The sequence below is a fragment of the Pan paniscus genome, chromosome 8, assembly GCF_029289425.2.
Source record: "Pan paniscus chromosome 8, NHGRI_mPanPan1-v2.0_pri, whole genome shotgun sequence".
Classification (NCBI taxonomy): domain Eukaryota; kingdom Metazoa; phylum Chordata; class Mammalia; order Primates; family Hominidae; genus Pan; species Pan paniscus.
The window spans coordinates 91,570,964-91,596,697 of record NC_073257.2 but is presented as its reverse complement, the minus strand read 5'-3'; the positions used below and the strand labels follow the sequence as shown (position 1 = coordinate 91,596,697).

Below are 25,734 nucleotides of genomic sequence, written 5' to 3'. Positions count from 1 at the left end.
AGTAGAATGAATCTTTTTTATGAATTTTGACTTGGAAAGATGTTCACATTATATTGCAGAGTTGAAACACAAAAGTAGGATTCAAATCAGAAAAAGCAGCTTCTGATCCATTTTTACAGTAAAAGTTAAAAACATGTCTATGCATAGATAAAAGACAAGAATTATGTATATTACAAAATTAACACGGGTTCTCACTCACTGATGGGATTAGATAGCTTAAATGTTTGACAGTGATCATATACAGCCATTGTAAAATAATATATTTTAAAATAGAGAAAGAAATGGAAACAGTGTTCGGCATATCTAGCCTGTCTGTGACACAGACTCATGGCAGCAAAGTGCCTCAGAGGACAAGTGCGCATTGTGGTGGAGCCCACTGAAGATGTGGGCAGTCATCCTGGTACTCCCTATCTGCGGATCACTGTGTGGCCTTGGGACCACAGGGTCCTCAGAGTGGTATCTCAGGGAAAGTACCTGCAGCAGTGGTGTCTTGGTAAATCTTTAACCACCAGCTCTCTAAAAAATAAAACATCCTTGATTTGCAGTGTTCGCTGATTTCTATGGCATAAAAACTACCAATTTCAAGTGCAAATTGAGAAAAGATGAACAATAGTACACAAGTATATGGTATTTCCACCATGTAAATACAATATGTAAATTACCTCCAGAGGATAGTTAACAGTAAAATGCAATAAAGTAAATAGGACATGATGAGTTAGGAGTGTTTATTACTTTTAAAAAAGTATAAATTATTTAGTTGCAATCTCATATCATCTAATTTTTAATAATGACTGTGTTTAACAATTGGCTTACAAGATTCCCCGAAATTTAGCAATTGGCTCTAATGAGTCAGTATGAGCCTGCCCCAGCACACCACTGCCTCAGAGCCTTTTGGGCTTTGTCCAAGATGAGAAGGAGCTATGTGCCTGCTGAAGCAACTGAAGGAGGGAAACTCACCGCCGGCTCCTTTGCCCCACAAGGCATCTCGGCTTGAATCTCAGTCCGGAAGGAGAGAGAGGAAGGAGCATAGGAGAGGACTCCAACCAGGAAAGCCAGTGGCAGGAAGGGCTGGCAGCATCAATGTTATCATGGGAGCTGTTTTTCTCTGTCTTATCAATGGCAGAGACAAGGGAAAACAATACCTCTGACTTGATATCACTTTGCGAGCCAACAGGAAAACCCCAGAACCATGGGTCTGCAATGGCTTTGCCAATCTGGGTGGGTCAGGATTCCTTTCCCAACTCTGAGTTCTTGCCTTCTGCCTGTCTCTGCTTTCTATGCTCCAATATGCTGATTACATAGCTCCGAGTCTCAGTTTCTCCTCTCTGAAATGGCCCAACTTGGCAGGTCCTGGAGAATTCAGGGGCTTAGCTGCCTGTCTCTCACTGTGAAGACCATGGCAGAAGCAGGGCAAGCATTTCTGCTCCTTGGCTCTGTGTGACCGTCCTTGACACCACCCAGTTTCCATATCATCTTCACTTTGGGAGCTGTGTAGGCACTGAAAACATCATCCTCCATCAGCAGATTTGGAAACTGAGGTCCAGAGAGGTCAGGGAGCCTGTTAAAATGGCAAAAGAACCAACTGCACACACATTTCATAAAATAAAAAAGTGGGAGATCAAGTGTTGCAGAGGGTGTGAACCTATAGGATTTCTTATGCATTACTAGAGAACATTAGTAGTATCTTGGAAAGGTGAACATGCATCTATTCTACAATGTAGCACATACACTGAACAGATATTGTTGCAAATGTAGGACAGGAAGAGTCATAGCAGCAGTGTTCACAGTTGCAAGAACCATCAACAGGAGAATAGTTGAATAAACTGTGGTTGAGTCACACAACGGATGGAATACAGGAATCTAAATCTAAATGAACCAATGAATGAATTACAGCGGCATACCTCAATATGACTAAAATTTAGTAGTATGGCCAGGTATGGAGGTACATACCTATAGTCCAGCTACTCAGGAAACAGGTGGGATTGCTTGAGGCCAGGAGTCCAAGACTGTAGTGCACTATGATTGCACTTGTGAATAGCCACTGCACTCCAGCCTGGGCAAGATCCTGTCTCTAATTAAAAAAAAAAATAGCAGTACAAAATTAAGTGAAATAAGTAAGTCATAAAGATTCTGTACAGCATGATACTCTTTTAAGAAAGTTAAAGAACAAATTAAAAATATCTATTTTTAGAATGCATACAGATTAGATACAATTAAATAAATATGAAAGCAAGGGAGTGATTCCAGATGGTGATTATGTCAGGTTGGGGGAACCTAGGAGATGGGCTAGGGATAGATCTCATATGTAGATATAAGTTATTGTCAGGGTTCTCATTTTTATGGTGGCTGGTTTGTACAGGGACTATAAGCAAACAACTAAATAAAACATAATATGATGAAGAAGGATTATGGTTAACTCCCTTCTGTGCCCCTGGGCTGGGGGGAAGAAGAAGGCTGGCATTGAGAATCAGACTTGGCTGGTGCCACTGTCTGGTTTTCAGGGGGACAACTGAAAATCACAGAACCAGAAGTCATGTGCTTTCCCCTTTCAGGCCTCAGTTTTCACATCAGTAAAATTAGGTTTTGGGATCAGGTCATCTTTGAACTCCTTTATTAGCTGAGATAGAGCAGGCCCTGCTGCAGTAACAGATAAGCCTCCCCATCTCAGGGGCTGTACACATCACAGTCTGGGAGACCACCCTGGTCAGCTCACCTACAACACTGATTTAGAGATCCGGACTCTTCTGTCTTAGAGTCTTTCACCTCATGGATGGGAGAGAGAAAGCGTGGAGAACCCACACCCACTCTTGCCAACTCCCAAGAGTCACGCTGTTCCTACTCACCTTCTTGCTGAGAATGCACAGCCCCCACCCCACTGCAAGGGAAGCTGAGTGAGAAGGGAAGAGGACTTGCCTGCTCAGGGAACACCAACCCTCCCTGCCCGAGCTCCCTGCGTGTCTGTAATCCTCACAGTCTCCGGGATGTTCCAGCCCAGATTCGACAATCTCCTGTTTCTGAGTCTACAAACCACAAAGGCTTTCTGAGTTTATTCATTCATTCCTTAAGTAAACAGAGGGCCTGCTCTGATCCAGCACTGGGTTAGGCCAAGGAGCTTATCACTCCTTAAAAAGCTCATAGTCCGGGGGTGAGTGCTGGTGGGAATGGAGGAGAAGGGAGGACTGACCATTTTACAAATGTCATCATATCGTGTGAACGCCCCATAGTCAAAGATAAAAGAGAGAATATCTAATGGGTGTGTGTGATGGGGGAGGAGGTTGTGATCACAAAAGGCTTCTTTCAGAAAGTCAGTTTTTCAGCTGGGTCTCTAAGTGTGAGAGGAGACTGCCAGGAAGACTAAAAGAAGGGGCTCTTCCCAGTAGGGGAACAGCAAGTGCAAAGGCATGGAGGCAAGGAAGGCCTTGCACGCATGGGAAAGGCCAGTTATTTCATTTTGCCGAAGGTGGGGTACACATGGTGTAAGGGTTATGGGGGTAGGTTGTACCTGCCATTAGGGTAGAAGGGTGATCAGGAGTCAGATGCTGAAAGGCCATGAATGTTTTGCCCAGTAGGTGTTTGGATTTCATCCAGTGGGCCACCATGGAAAGGTTCCAAGTAGGCAAGGAAGGCTAAGGGATGACTGGAGTGGCAGTTTCAGCCCCTACCAAAGTCTCCATTAGCCAACTTTCCTTCTATTCTTTGATGTAAGCAAGGCTTTTCTCAGAATAATGTAGAGAACTTTGCACATTCAACTTACAGCGAGTGTCTTAATCCCATCTCCCAAACAGATATCCCACTAACCTAAATACATAGAAATTCCAGAGCCATTCTCCTCATCACCCACAAGAGGACAAGCTCACATTTTGATCACTGGCTGCGACCCACTAGGCATCATGTGGAGTGACCAGTTACCCCTGGAGGCCTGGAGTCTCTCCGCAGGTTGAGGTTTGCTAAGAGGCTACTGATAAATTGTACAGTAGTTCCCCCTTATCCGTAGTTTTGCTTTCCATGGTTTCAGTTCTCTGCAGTCAACTGCAGTCCAAAAATATTACATGGAAAATTCCAGAAATATACAATTCAGGAATTTGAAATTGCGCGGCATTCTGAGTAGCGTGATGAAATTTTGTACCGTTCCACCCGGGACGTGAATCATCCCTTTGTCCAGTGATCCACGCTGTGGACGCTGCCTGCTTATAAACATTGTCCACTCCTGACATCCAGTCATTGACCTCGATAGGGCTCGATGGTCTAGTGTCACCAGAAGCAGATGAGCCTCCTTCTGACATGTCGTCAGAAGGTCAAGAGCGGCCTAATGCAACATCATAATGCCCATATCACTCACCTCACTTCACCTCATCAAGCAGGCACTTTAACATCTCACATCATCATCATAAGAAGGGTGATACAGTACAAAAAAACCTTTAGAGAGAGAGAACATGTTCACATAACTTTTATTACAGTATATTATTATAATTGTTCTATTTTATTATTGTTAATCTCTGCCACTACTTTTTTTTAGATGGAGTCTCGTTGTGTCACCCAGGCTGGAGCACAGTGGGGCAATCTCAACTCACTGCAACCTCCTCCTCCTAGGCTCAAGGGATCCTCCCACCTCAGCCTTCTGAGTAGCTGGGACTATAGATGCACAATACCATGCCTGGCTACTTTTTTGTACTTTTTGTAGAGAGGGTGGTTTCACCATGTTGCCAGGCTGGTCTTGAACTGCTGGCCTCAAGTGATCTTCCTGCCTCAGCCTCCCAAAGTGCTGGGATTACAGGCATGAGCCACCACACCTGACCTGTTAATCTCTTAATGTACCTAATTTATAATTTCAATTTTATCGTGGGTATGTATGTATGTATAGGACAAAACATTGTGCGCGTGTGCGCGCACACGTGTGTGTGTGTGTGTGTGTGTTTCAGAACTACCTGCGATTTCAGGCATCCACTGGGAGTCTTGGAATGTATTCCCCATGGATAAGAGGGGGCTACTATGTGATTGCTGCCCGTAGCTCCTATATGACATTAGACACCACTTTTCTGAGGATGGTTCCTCAGGGAGCAGGAAGCCCACTAGGCCTGCTCCAGTGACTTCTAGGTCCAGGGTGTTCTGCCAGTTTTCCCAGACCACACACAAACCCTAGGCTCCTCACACCCAGGCTGGGACCCCTCATGCCCATGTCATACTGTCCAGCCATGAAACCAAGCAGGCATTCTCTTAGGGCTTCCAGAGGCCAGGGCCATCAAAGTGTCTCCTGCCTCCCCGTGTCATCTGGGATTCCAACAGCAGTGGGAAGATTTTATACACTAGGAAATGGTCCAGGGGAGGAGACTCAACTTGTCAGTGTCACACAGCCCAGGAAGTGACAGTCTCCAAAGCTCCAGGCACTTTCCACACCTCGGAACCTGCAAGGAGCGGTAGGCTGAGTTTAAGGTTCAAGGACCTACCCACCCTTTGCTGCTCAAGATAAACTTAAAGGCTACTCAAGAGCCTGTGGGTGGGGCCTGGAGTGGTCAGACTGCCCTTATGGTTTTGCCATCTGTGCACTGCACAAAGAAGTTGGGGGCTAGTTGGGACTGAAATCTGGTTAGTGTAAACAGCGGGGCTGCATCCATGGAAGGAGGAGGTACTCTATGTGTGTGTGTGTGTGTGTGTATGTGTGTGTGTGTGTGTATGTAAAGGTGCCGAGAGAGAGAGAGAGAGTGTGTGTGTGTGTGTGTGTGTGTGTAAAGGTGCCTTGAAACCTGGATTTTAGCTCACTGGGTTGGTTCTATGGCAAAAAGAGCAATTACTTTTGCACCAACCTAATAATTCTGCACAGTCACCATAGGGTTTAGAGAGCAGCCTGGGAAGGTGGATATAAAGTCAACATGGCAAATAATTTGCGTCTTCAGGGCCAATTCCAGCATCTCATTAGTGGTGACGTGGGGTGCTGTATTGAGCAGGAACCTGAAGTCTTGCCTGGGAAGGGGATCCGCACTCAGAGAGGTCTGTCCTGGGTGGGGGATGGGGCAGTGGTGCCTGTAAGGAGAGTATTTGCCATTTTGCCATCTCTGCTGTAAACTGACACCTTCTGTGTCAACACACAGTCCAAAGGAACCCAATGCCCAGCCCTGGCCTAAAGGAGAGGCAAATCTTAGCTTTGTCAGTGTGTGCTTTGCTATTTATTCCTGACACATGGAGTGTGGGTGGTTTGAAGAGGTTTAGGGGTTCCTTCACATGATAAATCACCATGGGGCGTTTTTTACAGAAATGAGAAGCATCAATTTGCACAGGATTGTGAAGCCCCATCTTCTGCCCCTGCTCATCTCTGCTTGCCTCCTGGGCTGAATTTGAAGGCTGACTCCCTCATAAAGACCAACTGCTTCCTCTTCTTGCCCAGGTTTCTCCTGCTTCTCTGAGCTCAAGGCTCTTGGTTTGATACTCCACCAAACACTTATCAGACCTGTTACCTGGGCAACTTTAGGAGCAGACTTTTTCCTACTTGTCCCCTCCTGCCCACATTTCTCCAGATAAATTGAATATTACTGTTACTGAAAGTATCAATATCACCCTCCCGTCACGCATGACTGCCTACTCACTCAGGGAACAGCAAAGCTCCTTCCTCTTTGCATCCTCCTTGGATCCTGTCAGTCACTGTAGAAGTTGGTAAGGATGGGATCAACATTCCCATTTGATACCTGGAAAAACTGAGGTTTACAGAGAGGGCAGGCCTACCCAAGGTCACTGGGCCAGGTCTTTCCTCCAAATCTTGTGTTCATTCCACTGACCCATTCTGGAGACTGTGGGATGGCTGGAGCCACTGGATAGGGAAGGGGACAGGGATGTGAGCCTCACCTGGGTGCTCCCTCCTGCCTTCCAGTCTGAGGACAGTATATGGGGCCAGAGCTGCCACACCTGAATGCTGCCACACTGGGATCAATGAAGAGAGCTGGGAGGTAGTAGTGGGTTAGGAGCAGGTGGCTTAGCTATCAGGTTTACTGAGAGACCCTGGGATGGTTCTTTTCCTTCTCTGGGCCATGGTACCTCCTCCTTTGTAAAGTGAGGGCTTGGAACCTCTGACATTTTAAACGCAGAGTTCCTTAGGGTGCACATGATAGGGCAAGAAGGTGCAGAGTTTGGGCGTGGCCCGGTCTTCTGGCCTGGTACCTAGGCCTCTGATACCCATCTGGTCACTCTCACCTATTACCCTCTCCCACCGTACACGTTGTTTCAGGGGATCCTGGAGCATGCATTCCCAGCAGCTGGCTGAGGGCTGACCTTAGGTCAATCAGTTGCCATCCAGGCAAACTGCCTATAGGATGCTCATATTTATTAGTCACCTACTGGGTACAGAGCCCACATGTTGAGCAGCTGTCCTGTGGGCAAGGAGAGGGAGAAAAGTACAAAACCAAAGAAGCCACTCAGGCTTCAAAGAGGAGCAAAATCTGGGCATCCATGCATCTCTCCACCTATTCATTCAATCATCAACCCAGCAACTATTTCCTAATTATTTACTATCTATGCTCCAGGCTCTGGGTAGAAACTATGTTGGGGAGAAAGAGGCAGAGGCCATCGGTGTGGTCACCAGGTATGATAAACACCTTCTTGGCATCAAATCACTCTGAAGGACACAGGGAAGGATCAGAGGTTTCTCTAAGCAGGTGTCAGATTCCTAGTTATGTCCCCTCCCTGAACAGCAGTTTTCTCTATAAAATCTAGGGAAGGTCTTTATCAGTGGTTCCAAATCCTACCTCCATCCTTGGAAGCTCAAAGACAGCAGCAGAGTTCCAGAGATAATCACAACTATTTCTTTTGGTGTGGGGGAGGGGGTTCAAAGTTTCACTCTGTTGCCCAGGCTGGAGTGCAGTGGCATGATCTCGACTCACTGCAGCTTCCACCTCCTGGGCTCAAGTGATCCTTCCACCTCAGCCTCCTGAGTAACTGGGACCACAGGCATGCGCCACTACGCCCGGCTCATTTTTGCATTTTTTTGTAGAGATGAGGTTTTGCCATGTTTCCAGGGCTTGTCTGGAACTCCTGGGCTCAAGCAGTCTGTCTGCCTTGGCCTCCCAAAGTGCTGGGATTACAGGTGAGCCATTTGCAAGAACCGTGTACCTACTCTTTAAACAAATAGGTTTAATACTGTTTAAAAATATAAAGGGTACTGTATAGATGTGTTCTTGATGAATGAAAATATGAAGACATGATTGATACATATGCTGTCGTTTGTATTAATAACTGCAAATTGATAGACAAGATGGAGATCTGAGATCCAAGGGCCTCTTGGTTGGTGAAAAAGGGTGGCATTTGGTCATTACTGAAGGCCTTCGTGCTGCGAGCGACCATAGATGTGGTTAGGTGCCTTGCAGGTGATGTGAGTAACTCGTGGAGTGGGTGGCGGGGAAGAGCTGTCCTTTACGGAATATCTTCCGCTTACCAAGCCCAAGCTGGGAAGCACACAAACGTCCCCGGCGGCCGGCGGGAGGATGACTGCTCCCATTTTACAGAGGAGAAAACAGGCTTGCTCGCAGAGGTTAGGCGTCATGCAGAGGTCATTCCGCTGGACGGTGGCCAAGCTGGCACTCCAACGCTGGGCGGAATGGCTCCAGAGCCAGACTGAAAGTGGGAGAGGTGACTCGGTCCCAGCCAGGCGGTGAGTTCCTCTGGGCTAGGTCCCCGGTGCTGGCGCAGCAAAGACCACCCGGAGAAAGAGACGGTGAAGGCCCCGGGGCTTCCTGGGGCGTCAGGCGGAGGCGGAGGCGGGGGCGGGGCTCCCTCCAGGCAGTCTTGGAGTAGCTGAGTTGTCCCAGCGAGATGGGTGACAGCCGCTTTCCCGAGCTCCCCCGGCCCAGGCTGGTGTCCTGGCGACTCGCCAAGGCACCGGGGCGGGCTAGGGCTGGAGCCGGGGTGGAGGAGAGGGTCGAGAAGCGAGGCGGGCCCAGAGCAGAAATAGGAGAAGGGCGGGGGGAGGGGGCGGGGAGTCTTTCCTGGGGCAGGAACCCGGGCCCCCCTTGGCGCAGCCGGCCCGCAAAGTGATTCTGCAGATGGAAGGAATTAAGTAGGAGGGGGAGGGTCCGATGGTGATAGCGAGAGGAGGGAGTTAGAAGTGTGTGCGTCTGTGTACACGCGTCTGAGAGAGGAGCGGGAGAGACAGGGAGAAACATCAGACCAGACGGAAATAGAAGAAAGGAGACAAGAAGAGTGAGAGAAAGAGAAGGACATACACACACACACACACACACACACACACACACGGAGGGCGCCACATACAAGGACGACGGACACAGGAGACTAGTACTAGTCTAAGAGAGAGAGAAAGGAGTATGAGAAAGGAGGGAAAATAGGAAAGGAAAAGTGAGTGAAAAACAATTGCAGAGGATTTGGAAAGAACGAGACAAGAGCGCTGACGACAGAGGGAGACGAGATTGATTAGGCCGGGGCTGCACTGAGCTCCCGGCAGCTCGGGGAGCTGGGTTGGCCGGGCTGGGACGAGGTGGGGCTTGGGCGGGGCCTCGCATGGGCGGGCCCGCGCCGTGCTGCATATGCAGATGAGCCTCACTCCCCTCTCTCCCCACCCCTGATGGTTCATATTCAACGAGACAGCCAATGCACGGCGAAGACAGTGCCAGGCGGGGCAGGGAGTGGGCGGCGGGGCATCGTGGACCCCACCCCCGGAGCCGCCGCTGGCGGGGTCAGCCGCGAGGCAGATAGCGGATCGCCGGGCGGGGCGGGACGCAGTGGGCGGGGCGGAGGGGCGGGGCCAAAAGTTTCCTGCCCAACTTTCGCTGCCTCCTTCCACCGCCCGCGCGCGCCGGGGCCGCAGTCGGGGGGAGGCGGCGGCAGCGGCAGCGGCTGCGGGCAGCGCGCGGGGCGCAGGGCGCGGGGCGATCACCGTCGGGGCTCGGGAGGCGGGCAGTGGGCACAGGCTCCCCGGTGCCCGCCCCTCCGCTGCGGAGGGGGGCCGCGAGCGGGCGGCCGGGGAGGGGCCGGCACCGCCGCCGCAAAATGAGCCTGCTGTCGGCCATCGACACGAGCGCCGCCTCGGTGTACCAGCCCGCCCAGCTGCTCAACTGGGTCTACCTGTCGCTGCAGGACACGCACCAGGCTAGCGCCTTCGATGCCTTCCGGCCCGAGCCCACCGCCGGCGCCGCACCCCCGGAGCTGGCCTTCGGCAAGGGCCGCCCCGAGCAGCTGGGCTCGCCCCTGCACTCCAGCTATCTCAACAGCTTCTTCCAGCTGCAGCGCGGAGAGGTGGGTGCCCCCGCGCGCCCCCGCCCACCGCCCCACCGCCCCACCGCCCCACCGCCCCACCGTGGCGGGCCGTTCCCTGTCTGACCCGCTCTTCCTGGCCTGGCGCGGCCCGGCTCCGCATTGCCCGGCCCGGCTTGACTTGGCTTCGTTCAACTCTGCCAAACTCGCCGCCCGAAGTCCCCGGGGTGCCGGGTGCGCGTCACCTCCCGGCTGAGCCCGGGCTGGAGCAATGCAGGCCGGGGCGGAGCTCTCCCGCCCCCTCTCCCTGCCAGGGCAGCCCTGCTCCAAAGGGGTTGGGGGAGGGAGTTGAGGAGGGGTTGTCTCCGGATTTTCTTCAGACAGCTGGGGTGCGGCCTGGGCGGGGAGCCCCTTCGAAGTGTCCTTCTCACGCCCAACCCTATCCTCGTCCTGGCCACCGCGGGCTGGGACCGAGAGTGCAGATTCTGCTCGGAGCTCCTCTGGAAGGGCCTAAAATCTTTTCTCCGACCTCTGCGGTTCCCGACCCGAAAGGCACCCTGGAGAGCAGTGACTGCCCAGAGGGCTTCTCCTGCTGTTCTCACTCGGGGACCCCAGATACGTCCTCCAGCTGCTCGCCCTCCCCCAGCCACATAGGAAGTGGTTTCTGAGGGCTTGACCCCACAGACTGCGCTGTCCCCAGCCCTCCCAGCCTGGAAGGAAATGAAAGGGAAATCCTCTTGAGCTCTTGGGAGGGGGGCTAGAAAGGGGGAGAGGTTCCAGCTGCCCAGCGCCTTCTGCAGAAACCTGGGCCGGCTGTGTTGCGAAGTCTGCCTGTTTGGTAGATTCAGTTACAAAGTTGACTGGGCAGCGCCTCTTTGCCAGCAAGATAAATACACAGATCGCCACCACCTCCCAGCCCTTTTTGAAGAGTCTCCAGGGCCTGCCCAGATACCACTCCTTTCCGTGGGCTGGACTCCTCCCCTCCCTCCATTTACTCCTGCCTCATTTGGGAATTTCAGACACCCATCTGTGGCCTTCACTTCCTCCCCTTGTGGGGGTTTTCTCTGCAAAGATGCAAGAGGTGTGTTCGGGGGAGGACACACATGGGGGTCACTTTCCTTCCAGACCTGGGCACACGGGTGAGTTTTAGGAGAGTCAGAGTCCTGAATGGGTTGGGGAGGAAAGCCTATGTATGCAAGGGTGTGCTGGGGATAAGAGAGGGAGGCAGAGGGTCGCCCTTGAGTTCAACTCTGCCATTATTTACTAGGGGAGGCATGGACATATAAAATGCTGGCCCAAGGCCAACACTACCCAGGCTGACCTGTTGACCTGGGTGGGTAGAACAGGCGTGGGAGGGGGCTGGGTGCAGAGGAGGAAGATGAGTCTGAAAGTGCACCCTTTGGTGTCAGGCAAAAGCATTTCTATGCCAAAGCTCTTTGTAAACTGTAAAGCATTCTCTCCACGTGAGGAATGGTTCTTGGCTGGGGATCTTTCTTTCTTGTAAGAGACTTTTCTGCCTCTTCAGGGAACTGGCTTCAGGTGACCAGTGACTGGAGGACCGTTTGTGGGGTGTTTCTTTGGTGCATGCGTCTTTTCAGTTGTTTGTTCTCTTACCAAACATTTGTTGAGCTCTGGGCAGGCCCCGGGGATTCACAGCCACAGGCTAGTGGGGGCCACGGATGAGTAAACAGACAAGGTGATAGAGGGTATGAATGGTGGGTGATTTGATGGGGGTGCTTGTGGGAGCCCCACGGGAGTTTCTCACCCTGGGAGAAGGGTGAACATGACCCACAGGTCAAGTGTGGACCCCTAATCAACCTCTTCTAGCCTCCCTCTGCTCCCCCTACCATGGTGGCATTGTTCCCCACCTGTGGGTCTCCCCTGAGAGGACCTGGGAGTTTGGAACCATCAAGAGTACCCTATAAGAATAGGATGTTGTGCTGCTTTTTGAAAATTTCTGGCATCCAGGATCCCAACCGGAGCTCAGTGAGAACTGCCCTCTGTCACTTCATTGCTACGTACCTCGGTTTCCCCATAAAGTCACACTGTGAAAGGAGCAGGAAAAGGTTATACTGTATAGTGCAGTGGTGGGGAAATGTCTTTCACAACCTGACTTCAGGGAACTCCGTCTCTCTCTGGGCCTTAGCTTACCTATCTGTTAAATTTAGTCTCTGCTACACCCCAGGATGGTATATCTATAGTATTTGAGACCTGTTCAAACAAGAGAGGGCTGGGGGAGTCAAGAGGGGCTTCTCTGATGCTCACAGGCCAGTGGCTTCCTCGGAGGTGATGGAGGGCTGTGCCTGCTGACTTCCAGAAGGCTCTCTTGGCTTCAGGCTCACTCATCCTCACCCCCCACCCACTTTGCCTCCTAAACCCTCTCAAAGCCTCAGCTGTGTTCCTGAGGACAGGCCTTTCCTGCGCCCAGGGCTTAGCTGGTGACCTAATATGGCTCCAAAATAGCAACTGGCTGAGAAGGCAAGAAAAAATACCCCCCACCCCAATGCCACCAAGGGGCTGGTCGGAGAGGAAGCAAGTCGTGTGTGGGCCGGAGGGGACTCTACGGAGGGACCCAGGGGGCCCAGGAGCATCACCATTCTGTGCGAGGCCTGGCAGGCCCAGTGGCAGTGCCTGCGGATGTGACTTGCATGCTGACCACTGACCACGGCCTGTCTGCGCCAACCCCTGTGCCAAGAGCCCACCCCCTCCTGCACCACCCCCAGGCTGCTCCCACCACAATAGCAAAACACCATGAATGCAGCTGGGATTTGAGGGGGGGTGAGGACATGGGGGCACAGAAGCCCATTGTGCCCCTGGAACCTCAGCTCTGGAAGCTGAAGATAAGCCAACGGTTCTGAGTGGCACACTGGCCCTGAGAGCAGAGAGAGAGATGGCAGAGTTCACACCAGAGTTCCTGGTGCAGGAGCAAGCACCAGGAGGTGACTTGGATTCTTGTGGGGACTTCCCAGCTTGTGGTGAGGGTGCCAGGCCAAAGCGGACACAAGCACCTTGCACAGTTTCTTAAAAGGCTTCTGGGTCTACAAACTAGGCCCCGTGAAACCCAGTTTCAAAAACCTGATCTATGGCAACAACGATACATTTTTGGAAAGGGATTCCTAAGGCCCTTGGCTGAGCCCCTTCTCTCTCTGCAGGTACCCAAGGAAGGCAGTTCTTAGATGGAGTGGGGGCTGGGCTGCATGGGGTCTTCCCTGCCAAGTCTTGTTTGGAACTTAAATTCACAACCGTAAAGGGGCTATGGGAGTCATTTCTGGAAAAGCTGAGTTACCTCCTTGTGAAGATGGCCTCTTGGGCCCCTTGAAGGGCTGCCCAGAGCCCCTGCCAGGTAGTCCCTGTACCCTCCAGCCTCCAGGGAGATGTGGCTGTCTCACTCCATTCAGGTAGAATTCTTAGGGCAACTGTTCTCTTTCCCTCTTTCTCCAGGGACAAAGGTAGCTGGAAGGTGTGGCCCTACTGTCAAGAGACCCCCACTTTGTGAATGTTGGGGGAAGGACTTTGTGGTCAAATACATTTGGAAGACACAGTGTCCTTCCTTTCCCTTGGAAACACACAGTGCCCACTAGCACAGGAAAGGCCCTGAGAACTCCTGCAGTGCAAAACCTGTTAACCTTTCTTCAGCTTGACAGTTCCCACACCTATTTGAGCAGAGAACATTTTTGGCTCAGGACACCTGTCAGTGTCCTTCCTGGAAGACCTCTTCATTGTTGGATAGTTCCAACCTTTAGGAAGCTCTTCCTAGAGCATCAGCCTCTGCAGCAATGAACCTCCTCTTTGCTGCTCAGGTCTACCCATTGGAGGTTTGAGAACAGTAGCAAGGGTGTCACAAGGCTTAACAAATGGCCTTTCCCTGGGCCCAGCCCTTCTGTATGGACATGGCCATTAAAACCCTTAGAGGAGTACATACAGTGTCCTGCTTTAAAAGGCCCCAGTCTTGACAGTTTTCCGAGGGTTTGGATGTGCCCTCAACAGACGGAGATAAGCCCACGGGCTGCCTGACCAGTGTGGATGTGTGGAACAAAGCCACATTTCTGCCCAAGGATATGAGGTGCCTATGTTCGAGAGTGGGCTTAAGGAGCTCAGGTGGGTTCCCAGCAGCCTTTGTGGTGTGTGTGTGTGTGTGTGTGTGTGTGTTTAGGGGGCAGCTCCAGGGCCTGAGAGTAATGGCCATTCTATCCCAGCCCAGAGTTTGGGAGGATGCTCCCAGCTCTCTTGGCCACCCTTGGGAAGCTGAAGTGTGACTCAGGCAAGGAGGACCGTCATTTGAGAAGCTGTTGGCTGAGGCAACCTGACCCTCCCTCTGTCAGATTACGTTGACTGGACAGGCATGGGCTCAGAGGGAAGACCACACCTCGTGGACCTTCTGAGTCAGGTGGGAGGGAGGAAAGCAGACGGCATTAGTAATCAGTAAGTAGCAGCGGCAGGGAGCCAGATGCCGTCAGTACCCAGAGGAGGGCTCCGGGAGGAGATGGCCCTAGTGGAACAGTCCTCTGCTCTTGGGTGGTGCTCTATTCATGGCCTCTCTTTCCTCATAGCTCCCATTTTTTGCAGAAGAGGACACAGAGGCCTGGCAAGTCACCTAGCCAGTCAGTGGGAGAGCTAGATCTAGAATTCTTCTGTGTTCCAGCTACGGGTTGCATCTGCGACCTGTCCTGCAATTGGTCCCCAGATTTGCTCTCCCCTGGATCAGCCTCTGGGTCCCAGTGAGGGCAGGCAGCAATCCGTCTGGACGGGGGCATCCTATCAAGCCTCAGTGCCTCCGACATTTTGTCCCTGGTCCTCAAACTTTCTGGAATTGCTGAGTACTGGTCATGAGTACTGGGTTTCCTACCATGTCCCTGTTCCAGCCACTCCCCATCAACCCAGCATGGGGGCATGAGTCCAGGGCTGGCCTGCTTTAGGAGAAGGAGAGAAGATGGGCACTGAGCACTTTCTACTGCTTCTGCACCCATATCCTAGTCTGTGTGCAGCGTCCGCATTGTCTGGATGGGGAAACTAAGGCTCTTCTAAAGAAAGACAATGCATTCAGGGAATCAGAGGCAGAACCAGGACTCCAGCCTAGGTCTCAGGTCCTAGATCTGTTGTGTGTGTGTGTGTGTGTGTGTGTGTGTGTGTGTGTGTGTGTCGTGGTGGTGGTGGTGGCATGTGATTCTTTATTCAGCCCTCCTCTGGCCATACTGGTCTACTTGGGGTTTTTGAAAACATCAAGCACTCCCCCTCCTCTAAGCCCCTGCACTTGCTATTGCTGCTACCTAAAATGCCATTCCCTGCCCTTGTACATGGACACATTCCAACTGGCTTCTTTATGACACAAATGGATGTCCTTTCTCTGAGGGGTTTTACTTGGCTGCCACTGGGAGCAGACCTCTTTCCAGCTGCTGTGAGCCTGTGAAAGATGAGTTGTAGGTGCTCTGGTAAAGCATGTCTTTTTTTTTTTTTTTTTTTTTGATGGAGTCTGGCTCTGTCACCTAGGCTGGAGTGCAGTGGCACAATCTCTGCTCACTGCAACCTCCACCTCCCCCCAGGTTCAAGAGATTCTCCTGCCTCAGCCTCCCTAATAGCTGGGATTACAGGCGCCTGCCACCACACCTGGCTAATTTTTTGTAAAGCATGTCTGAACGATTGGTCTTGTCCTGTAATAGCAATATGTGTGTCTGTCTCAGTAGTTAGACTGTCAGCACCCTGAGAGTAGGAATCTTGTCTTTTCTACTTAGTAGTACTGGCATCTGGTTCTTAGCGTGCAGGACATGCTAGCTGCTTAGTTAATGTTTTCTACGTGGGTGGGTGTCTTGAATTGTAACCTCCCCTCCTCCCTTCCACCTCCTGACTTGTGAGCATGTAAGTACTCTCCTGAGCCTCTTCACCTTTTGTTTTGTCTCACAGAAAAAAATATTTATTGATTTCTTGATTCATTGGAATGAGCTGACTTGGGAGATAGTGAAACCTTGTCCCCTACAAGTGTTTCAGCAGAGGCTTGGGTATGCTGATGAATGGTCCTTGACCTTCTTTGGTTAGGGACCTCTTTGAGAATCTGAAGACAACTAGAGTTTCTGCTGCCAGCACAAGGCACAGAACATAAGCATGCGTGCACATGCATATACACATGTTTGCTTGTGATTTCAGTGGGATCATGCACACCTTCATGCCCACAGTGGATCACAGATCAAGGATCCCTGCAATGGAGGCTGCAAGCCTCAGTGGTATTCCAGACAGTACAGTCTAGCTAAATATGCGGGTCCTTTCCAGTCCTGGGATTCTCATATTCTTGCTCTCTGCTTTCATTCAACAAATATGCTCTAGCAGTAAGAGGCAGCCCGGTCCCCAGTGCTTACACACTAGCTGGGCAGAGGGCTTATAGCTGTGAAACGTGAGCACCTGTCAGGTGAGTGGTGACCCTGGGCTGGAGCTGTTGGAACCAAGGAGGAAAGGGATCTCCCCAGGTCTCCTCTGCTTTGTCCTGCTGCCACTGTCTGCTCCCCCTTTCCTGGGTCCTTTCCCTATTTCTCTCTGCCCACTCCCCCACCAAAAATAACCTAGACTTGTGATTTAAATAAGAATCTTTTGCTAAGCACTGACTGTGTCCAGGGAACTGTGTTTTACATTTGCTGGGTGAATGGGCCTCCAGGAGGCAGTGGTGCCCTCTGGAGTCCTGGGTGAAGGGTTGCTGTGCCTGTCGTGGCCAGCCCAGCACTGTCCTGGCCCATGGGTCAGCCTTAGACCTGGGAAACAAACAGAGCCGGGGCTGAGCACAGCTGAAAACCCTCAGTCAAGGTGTGGCCATGTTTTCCTATTGGCTCGCTTCCCGCCTTGCCCACGGGCTATCTCCTTGTCTCCCTGAGACCGGCTGGTGTCCACCTCTGTATATATTGGACATGTATGTGTTTGACCAGCCGCAGATAGATGCCTGGGGTGGAGGAAGTACAGATCCCCTTGGGAGCAGGGTGGATTCATTTGCGAGATGAATGGTCTCTTGTCCCAAACAGAGGAGTGTGGGTGCGTGTGTGTGTGCGCGTGTCTGTGGGGTGGAGTAGGGGTGGCTTTGGGATAAGAAAGCGGTTGTTCAGCTGATGAAAGGAACCCCTACAGAGCTAGGGACTCGAATCAGAGTTCCTCCTCCGGGGCCTTCTCAGGCCTGGGGAGCAGGACTCAGCCCTTGCTTCTGCTGTACCTGGTAGCCTGGCCCAGACGCTGCCTTTTCCATGGTCTCACTGTGGCCATGTCCTTCCCAGCACATGCTGCTCCCCATCCTGCCTGCTGTCACTGCCTCTCCCCATCCTGCCTGCTGTCACTGCCTCTCCTATCTGTCTCTTGTCCTGTTTCTGTGCCCTCTCTTCTCCCTCTGGGCTGCCCTCTGCAGCTTCTACCCTCCTGCCCTAACTCCTGCTACCCCTCACCTACTGTGCCTACCTACTGTCCTGCAGGGAAGGAAGAAAAGAGAAGAAGTCCCTCTTGTCAGGCTTGCTCCGGGGAGAACTGGAGTCAGCCTTGGAAATCTCTGCCTCTGCACCCAGCATTCTGCAGCAGAACCACCATGCCCAGGGCCTGCACCCCTCATGCAGCCCAGAGACACTGGTCCTTCATCTTGCCAGAGCCGAGGGGCCTAGCATATGATGTCACAGGGCCTCTGTGCCAAGTAGAGTGGTCCGCACCTGGCATTTTCCTCTGACTCCCCTTCCTATAGGGGAGGTCAAGCCTTGGAGGCCATGTAGAGGCTGAAATATAACAGGGCAACACGTGCTGGCTGCGTTACCTTGGGCAAATTGCTCAGCCTCTCTGAGCCTCAGTTTCTAGCTCTATAAAATGGGGCCAATAATGCCCATTTGAATAGTATTATTGCCAGGTACGAGGGGACTAAGAAAGGTAAAGGATTTAGTCAAATATATGACACACCGCATGATCAGAGTAAACCACAGGCCGAGCACGGTGACTCATGCCTGTAATCCCAGCATTTTGGGAGGCCGAGGCAGGCAGATCCCTTGAGCCCAGGAGTTTGAGACCTGCCTGGGCAACATGGTGAAACCTCATCTCTACAAATAATAAATACAAAAAATCAGCCAGCCGTGGTGCCATGCACCTGTTGTCTTAGCTACTTGAGAGGCTGAGATGGGAGAATCACCTGAGCCCAGGAAGTCTAGGCTGCAGTGAGTTGTGATTGTGCCACTGCACTCCAGCCTGGGTGACAGAGTAAGAACAGTAAGACCCTGTCTCAAAAAAAAAGTAAACTATAACGTCTTCCCACCTTCCTTTCCCCAACAGCCAAGCAAAAACCTTGGAGAAGTTCCAGCACTGGGCAGGAGTGTGATGCATGGTCCCCCAGATGCGGTGTGAGGGTCACATGCTTCCTGCTACCTGCTGGGGTCACTGACCTAGGGAGGAAAGAGAGGTGGCCTCTTCCCTAAGCCTGGTGATCTGGGCCTAGATGGCCCAGGGGCTTCCACTTACCCCATAAGTGGCTTTGCCCTGCACCAGTGCCCAGAGCAGCCTAATCTAAGGTGGGAGTGCCTCTCCACTCGGCCCATGGAAATGAGGAGACCGCTAGGGCATCTGTTACCCTATCTGTCAATTGGGCAGGCCCTTCCCTGCTGGTGACCATCGCACCCAGGGCAGGCTATGGGGCAATGGAGGGTTGCAGAACCTTTGTCTTCAGGGATGTCCAGCCTTGTGGGAGAGGTGAGGAGGCCTCACACACGGGGAGAGATTAGAGAGCGACTTCAGAGCTCCATTGGTCACTCAGGCGGGGCTGCGCCATGATCCCTGCGCCCCCTCCTGCTAACCGCAGTGCTGACTGGGCTACGCTGGGGTGGGAGAGGTCAGCAAGGCCTCTGGTGGGAGTCGGGGCCTCTATGGCCGGGGGTACTTCAGGAGCACCTGGATCTGTGCTTTTCATGCTTTTCCTTGGAGCCTGAGGCCTGAGTAAGGGGAAGGGATGGGGTCAAGGCCACAACCCTGGAGTTAGAGCCCGATCTGGAGCCAGGCCCTGGAGGGGTTCTGGATGGACATAGAGAAGGGCATTCCCAGGCTGAGGCAGCAAGTGTGGGCTGGAGGGAGAAAGGCAGAGCTGCGCGGTGGGCATGGTGAGAGGAGCAGGGTTAGGGCTGACAGATGAAGGCTTTTAGGGCCACCTTGCACTCCAGCCACAGAAGGAAGGCCACAGAACAGATGGTGCCTGTGTCGGCCTCTGCATGCCAGGCTCCAGGGGCGTCTCTCAGGACCCAGGTGTCTGGACCCTAGGAAAGCAGGACCACAGGGATCAGCAAGGTCACCCTTCTTCCCCCTTCCCCGCTCCATTTTATGCTGTACAGATGGGAAACCCAAGAGGCCAAGCCCCAGCTCCGAGCAGGAGGGGATAGAGCTCTGTGTCCTGGCCTCTGTTCCATCCAGTCCCCACAGGCTGTGGAAACAACCAGGAGACTGATTTGCCTTTCACCTCCCTGGCCTGAGCTCAAACGGGGCCTCAGAGAGGAAGCAGCTCACTGCCTCACCCACCCTTCACACTGGCCAGCCGAGCAGGACTTCTGGCCCTGGGGCCTGGCTGGGTGCCCTGGTCTGCGTCCCTGTGCCCCTGTGGGCCTCAGTTTCCCCATCTTTCATGTGGGAATGAGGTGGGGTCAGCTGACGGTCTCTACCCTTTCGGCTCTAAGGTAGCGTTCGTCTGGAATTAGGGCTGGGGGATGGGCCCTAATTCCCTGGAGACAGGCTGGAGGGCACTAGAGGTGGGAAGGCCATGAGGAGGGGAAGCTCTGGCCTCACTTCTCTCACTGCGGAGCTGCCTGGGGCAGGGGCAAGGCTGCGGCCCTCCAGAGGGTGGGGTGTCGAGCTGCCAAGGAGAGGGCACCCGCTTAGAGGCCTCTGGCTGCCCAGGGATGCCTGTGGGGCCGTCCGTGGGCAGGGGACTGTGGCCGCAAGATGGGGGAGAGGTTTTTCAGGGTGTAATTAGTGCACTTTCTGGCACCCACCAAACTTCCCCTTCCTCTTGACAATTTGCTGCCAAACAGCCTGATTCCTGTGGACTTGCTTAAATCTTATCCAGGGGGAAAAAAAAAAAAAAAAAAAAAAAAACGAAAGAAAGGAAGAAAAAGAAAAAAATATTAAGAGGGTTGTTATTTGTGAAATTGTGTTTCCCAGCCATGAGGGTGAGTCACACCATTTGGGGCTTCAAGTTTCTTGTTTGGATGAACTTTTCTCTGGGAGGCTGGGGCGGATTTGGAGGGGGAGGGGGCCTTCTGGTGTGGGGAAAGTCTTCGAGTCAAGATAAGGGGAGACCCTGATGGTTGGGAAGTCCAGGTGCTCCAAGGCTGGGTGGGGCTGGGCTGGTTGTACCTGAATTGCCTGGGGGAGCTTGAAAAATACAGATTGGGCTGCAGTAGGCGGGGGCGTTGTTGTTTCACGGGGATGGAGTTTCAGTTTGAGAAGATGAAAAAGTTCTGGAGCTGGACGGTGGCGATGGCTGCACAACAGCATGAATGCTCTTAATGCCACTCAACTATACACTTAAAAATCATTGAAATGGTCAATTTTGTTGTGTATATTTTGCCGCACACCTAAAAATACAGATTTCGGGCCCTCGATTCCAGGTGGCTGCTTTGGTAGGTCTGAGGTGGGGCCCAGAAAACTGTTTGTTATAAGCTTCCCAGGTCATTCAATACAGGTTGGGGCACACTCATGTAATCTGTAAAATGGGATAGTGACTCATAGAGTTGTGGGCAGAATCAGCTATCTGAATACGTGTAAAATTTCCAGTGCTGGGGTCACAGTAAGAGCTTGGTCTGTGTCACTGTTATCCTGTGATCTGGTTTTTATCGGAACTCTCCCCCATGCCGTGGAAGGTTGACCCCCATTGGCTCCCACAGCTCCAGGGACGGGGGACCCTCTGCTTCTCAAGGTGGACTGCTCCATCTTGGATTCATCTGAGAGCTGGAGTGCCCATCAGGCTGAACGCAGGTCAATGTGGAATCTTCCACTGGTCCTGGATTTGGTGGTCAGGCCAGGCAGTGATACAGAAGATACAGTCAGTTGGACCCATTGAAATCCTTCCCAGTCACTATAGGTGACTGTGTGCTGGGCTGGCCTGCCCCGGCTGTGGTGTCTGTGTCTTTCCTTCCGCATCCCAGGCTCTGATCCAGATGCACACGAGAGGGAACAGAGTCCCAGAAGGAAAGGGCTGTGGTCACACAGCCGTGTGTCCTGAGGCACCAAGAACATCAGTGGCACCCAGATGATGAGGACCATGTCGCTAGGAGGGGAGTGGCAGATGCCTGCAGATGGATACAGTTGGGTGGCTGGGACACATACTTGTGCAAAGTAGGATCTGCTTCAGTTGGGGGAGGCAAGACTGTGCCCTGTGCCCTGGGGCCAGCTTGCAGCTCGCCTCCCTCCCCTGCCTATGCTAAGGGAACACAGAAAGGACTGTCCCCAACCTGGGCTTCTGTCTGCCCCATCTTTGTAAGGGAGCCTGAGGCCCTTCCTTTCAGAGGCCCTGCTTCCCCTTCAGCCTGGAACTCCCCAAAACAAATCCTTGTCTCCCCATCAGACACAAGGCCCCCCAAGGTCCGTAGCTTATTCCTGCAGTTCTTGGGCACCTGTGCTGGGGCCAGGAGATACTCAAGCCCCAAGCCCAGATTTGTTGTTGACCCTCCTGGGGAGGCCGCCTCTTTCAGCCTTGGCCTTGCTCCAGGAAAGGGGGACCCCTGGCTGCTCCCTGCCAGCCCCACCTTCGCTAAATTCCAGTATGCAAGGCAGCCTGGAGCCCGTGACTCCTATAAATAGAGGCTGTATATACCAGGAGGGGGCCTGGGCCACGTCTGCTTTGAAGCTAAGCAAGATGTCTGGTTCCTGTCATCTGGAGGTGAGAGAGATGGACCACTTCCCTCCTTGGGCTTCCAGAGAGGTGGTTTGGGGCCAGGCTGAGGGCTCCCCACACACAGACTACACAAGCCTCGGGCTGCAGGAAACCTGGCAAAGGGCTGGGCTTCAGTCTTGTCTAGTGTGAAGCGGGAGCAATGCCACAAGCTGACATTCCCTTTCCTTACAAGGTGGGGAAACTGAGTCAGCAGTGACTTTCCTAAAGTCACCCCACCAGTTAGTGGCAGAGCCCCAAATCTGACAGGTTGCTTTCTACTATATGTTCTTACCTCATGGCAGTATGTTAAGAACTAATGGTAATAATAATAGTAGCCATCATCAACATCATTGCCATTTACTGAGTGGTTCTGAAGTGCCAGGCATGAGATAAACTACTTTCCATTCATGACCTCATTTTAGCCTCATAGAAACCCTAGGAGGAGCTGTTACTAGGACCATTTTGCAGATAGGGCCACTGAGGCCCAGAGTAGTTAACTGGCTTGTCCATGGAGACACACTAGTTAGGATTTGAACTCAGGGTTCTGGAGCCCAGAGCCCTCGGGTAGCTGAAGACTCAGTGTGAATCCACGCGTGTGTTTGGGCGGGGGGTTATGGAACTTCTCCCAAGGCAGAGGCTGTAGTATATGTGCCTCTGTCTCCCACAGGCGCTGAGCAACAGTGTGTACAAGGGCGCCTCACCCTATGGCTCCCTCAACAACATCGCCGATGGCCTCAGCTCCCTCACCGAGCACTTCTCAGACCTGACCCTCACCTCCGAGGCTCGCAAGCCCAGCAAGCGGCCCCCACCCAACTACCTGTGCCACCTGTGCTTCAACAAAGGACACTACATCAAGGACTGCCCCCAGGTAAGGCAGCCCTGGCCCAGGGGGTGCTCTTGGGCTCCCCTACTGACCTGTGGACAGGCTCCTGTGGGTAGGGCAGGCGAAGTGGTGTCCCCAGGGCCCCTTCCACCAATGAGTGGCCCTGTGGTCCTCTGGCCTCTACCCTTTTGTCCCTGCTGGGATTTCTGAGGCAAGGCTGGCTGGTGTGGTCAGGACAGAGGCCCATCTTGGGCCCACGCTGGTTGGTCAGCAATCTGGGTGGGGGATTTTTGGACTCGAACTGGGCCCCCAAAGGAGGTTCTGTGCCTTTGGGTCTCCACCAGTCTTTTTTGCTAGGTGGGGCCTGTTCTGAGGGGGCAGTCTCCTCACAGCTCCCTGGAGGCCCCATCTCATCACATTCATGGGGAAGGAATGCAGGCTCTGGGCCAGGAATCCAGATGTGCACCCCCTCCCCTGAACCCCACCTCTGCCTCCTCAGCCTGTGAGGGAAGAGGGGAGGGGCCCTGCCCCACACTCTGTGCTCCCAGGATAGGGCTGGGGGAAGGCTTCAGGCACTGCAGGGCGGAGCATCTCTTTCTTGGAGTGAGAAGGGAGGGGCGGGCAGATCCAGGCCCCCACCTGATCCAATGCTTCAGTATGACAGAGTGGGCCTACCGTGCCAGCCCACCTACAGGATGGTCCCTGACCCACTGATAGACATGGTTTTGGGATCCTGGGAAAAGAGGGTAGTAGTCATTTTAAGTACAGCATGAGATTATCAGTGATTTTTTTTCCTATTAGTTTTTCCTATTTTCCAACTTTTTTTATAATGTGGCATTACTTTTATTTTACGTTTGTAATGGAAATGGAATCCTGGAAACTCTGGAAATGCATGTAGTGTTCCCCTCCAGATGTTGGAAACTGACGTGTGGTTGGGTGGGGCTGGGTCCCTGCAGGACCAGTGGGAGGCCAAAATGTGCTGTCATTCATTACATTCCCAAACTCTGCTCAGAAACGGCCACACCACGCTTCAGGTTCTTGCCGCTTAGAGTACGGCCCTGGCAGAGATGCATCAGTGCCTCCAGGGAGCTATTACAATTGCAGGCTCTCAGAGCAGCATCTTAGCAAGGTCCCCAGGTGATCTGTGTGCCCCCATCCCAGACTCTGCATACATAGTGGGAGCTGACCCACTGACGACTTTCCTGCAGACCCCACATCTCCAGTGGGTCCTGTCCTCCCCCTCAATATACACAGTAAGCAGGAGGCTACTGGCTCCCAGCAGAGAGTGAGTACCCTCAGCCCCCCTGGGGTTCTCTGGATAGAATGAGGGGCAAACAGGCAACTGAGGATCTAGTTGGTCCTTAAGGGCATGCTCATGGCCTGTGCAGTCCATAGCCTGTTGCACTTTGTCCAGCTGAGCCCCAGCACAGGGGCCCCCAGCTCATGTGCACACAGCCATCCACAGCAGCCCTCCCTCATCCCCTGCCTACAGCCTGGGAAGTGGGCAGAGCCAGACTGAGCTCCGTTAAGGAGACAGGCACTGTGCTGAGTGCTCTCCAAGCAGTATTTCATTTAATGAAACTACTCTATGTGTTAAGTGCTCTATTTGCCTCATTTTCCGTGGGGAAACAGATGCTTCGAGGGAGGAAGGGACTCACACAGGATTATTGAGCTATCAATGGAAGAGCTGGGATTTTAATCCAGGCAGGCAGGCGACACTCAGACATCAACAGGGGCTCTGGAGCCCTGAGGAGGTATGCTCACTCTGGGCTGGTAGCCTGGGAATGCCACCAGGAGAAGGGCTTTGGAGAAGGGTGGCAGGGCCTCCCCCAGGGTGACCAATATCCAAAGGCAATGGATGTGAGCCAGAGGCCCGGGGATAGCAGAGGGTGTGTGTGTGTGTGTGTGGTGTGTGTGTGAGTGTATGTGCACATGCATGCACCATCCTCTCCTGACAGGGCCAGCGCTCTTCTAAATGCTGGGGCAGAAGGTCCCTGGCACCTTCCAGCACAGTGCTAACGTGGGATCTTCCTTCATAGAGATCATCATCTCATATTGGACTCTTAACTCTATGGCAGAAGGAGGAGCAGAGGCCTCATTTTACAGTCTTGGGGAGGTGGAGAGGGTAGAATGTATACGAGATCCCCAGTCTCAGGATTTCTGTATTCTTTGCCTCCTTGAGCTCCATGTCACTCCAAGCTAAGACCTGCATGGTCTGTGGGGCCTCAGTTTCTCACTCAAGCTGATTGAGGCCTTCTCCTGGCTCCATCCCAAACTTGATTCTGTCCTGGACTCGTGAAGGCCCAAGCACCTTCTTCCTCCCTTCATGAGTGGTGGGAGGACAGACAGAGGCTCGCAGCATCAGTTTCGTCGCCTGTCCCATGAGGCTAAGGAGAGCACTGACACCCAGGGTATTGTGAGGACATAGTGAAACTATGCATGGAAGGTGCTTAGCACAGTGCCTGGCACACAGGAAGTGCTTAGTAAATGTTGGCTAGCATTTTTTTCTCCTTTGGGTCACTATGAAGAGTGCACCCATCTGGCAAGGCACTAGGTATTTGGGCAGGCTAGAACCTGATTGGATGCTGTCTACCCCTCACGTGGCAATAGCTCCAGGGGCAGGTGCTGGGCTGGATTCATCTCTGTGCTCCTCACCATCTGACCACGCCAGCTCAAGGGACCTCACACGCAGCGGTGCTCAGTGCAAGGCCCCCTGAAGGGAGGAACGGGTTGACAGGGCTTTTATAAACCACAGAAGGAAACCTGTGTCACAAATGAAATAGTGTGTTAGAACCTAACTTCTATAATATTTAAAAGTAGAAGGATTTTCTTGGGAACAGCTTTATGAGATACAATTCACTTCCCATAT

At 52.7% G+C, this 25,734-nt stretch overlaps 1 protein-coding gene and 1 long non-coding RNA gene across 2 annotated transcripts in view; one reads left to right on the top strand and one right to left on the bottom strand.

The window, feature by feature from the left end:
* Nucleotides 1-711: 711 nt before the first annotated feature.
* On the bottom strand, nucleotides 712-9,811 carry LOC117974651 (uncharacterized). The gene is made up of 5 exons (XR_010113195.1): nucleotides 6,579-9,811; nucleotides 5,802-6,018; nucleotides 4,340-4,416; nucleotides 1,951-2,071; nucleotides 712-1,558 (listed from the first exon to the last, which is right to left on the bottom strand). It is a non-coding gene; the product is annotated as an uncharacterized LOC117974651 (long non-coding RNA).
* Nucleotides 9,801-25,734, top strand: part of ZCCHC24 (zinc finger CCHC-type containing 24) — a 63,611-nt gene continuing 47,677 nt past the window's right edge. Inside the window, exons 1-2 of the mRNA XM_034930963.4 lie at nucleotides 9,801-10,230; nucleotides 22,710-22,910. Of these exons, the coding sequence (XP_034786854.1) occupies nucleotides 9,985-10,230; nucleotides 22,710-22,910 (447 nt within the window). The 5' untranslated portion in view covers nucleotides 9,801-9,984. The remainder of the gene's footprint in view (nucleotides 10,231-22,709; nucleotides 22,911-25,734) is intronic.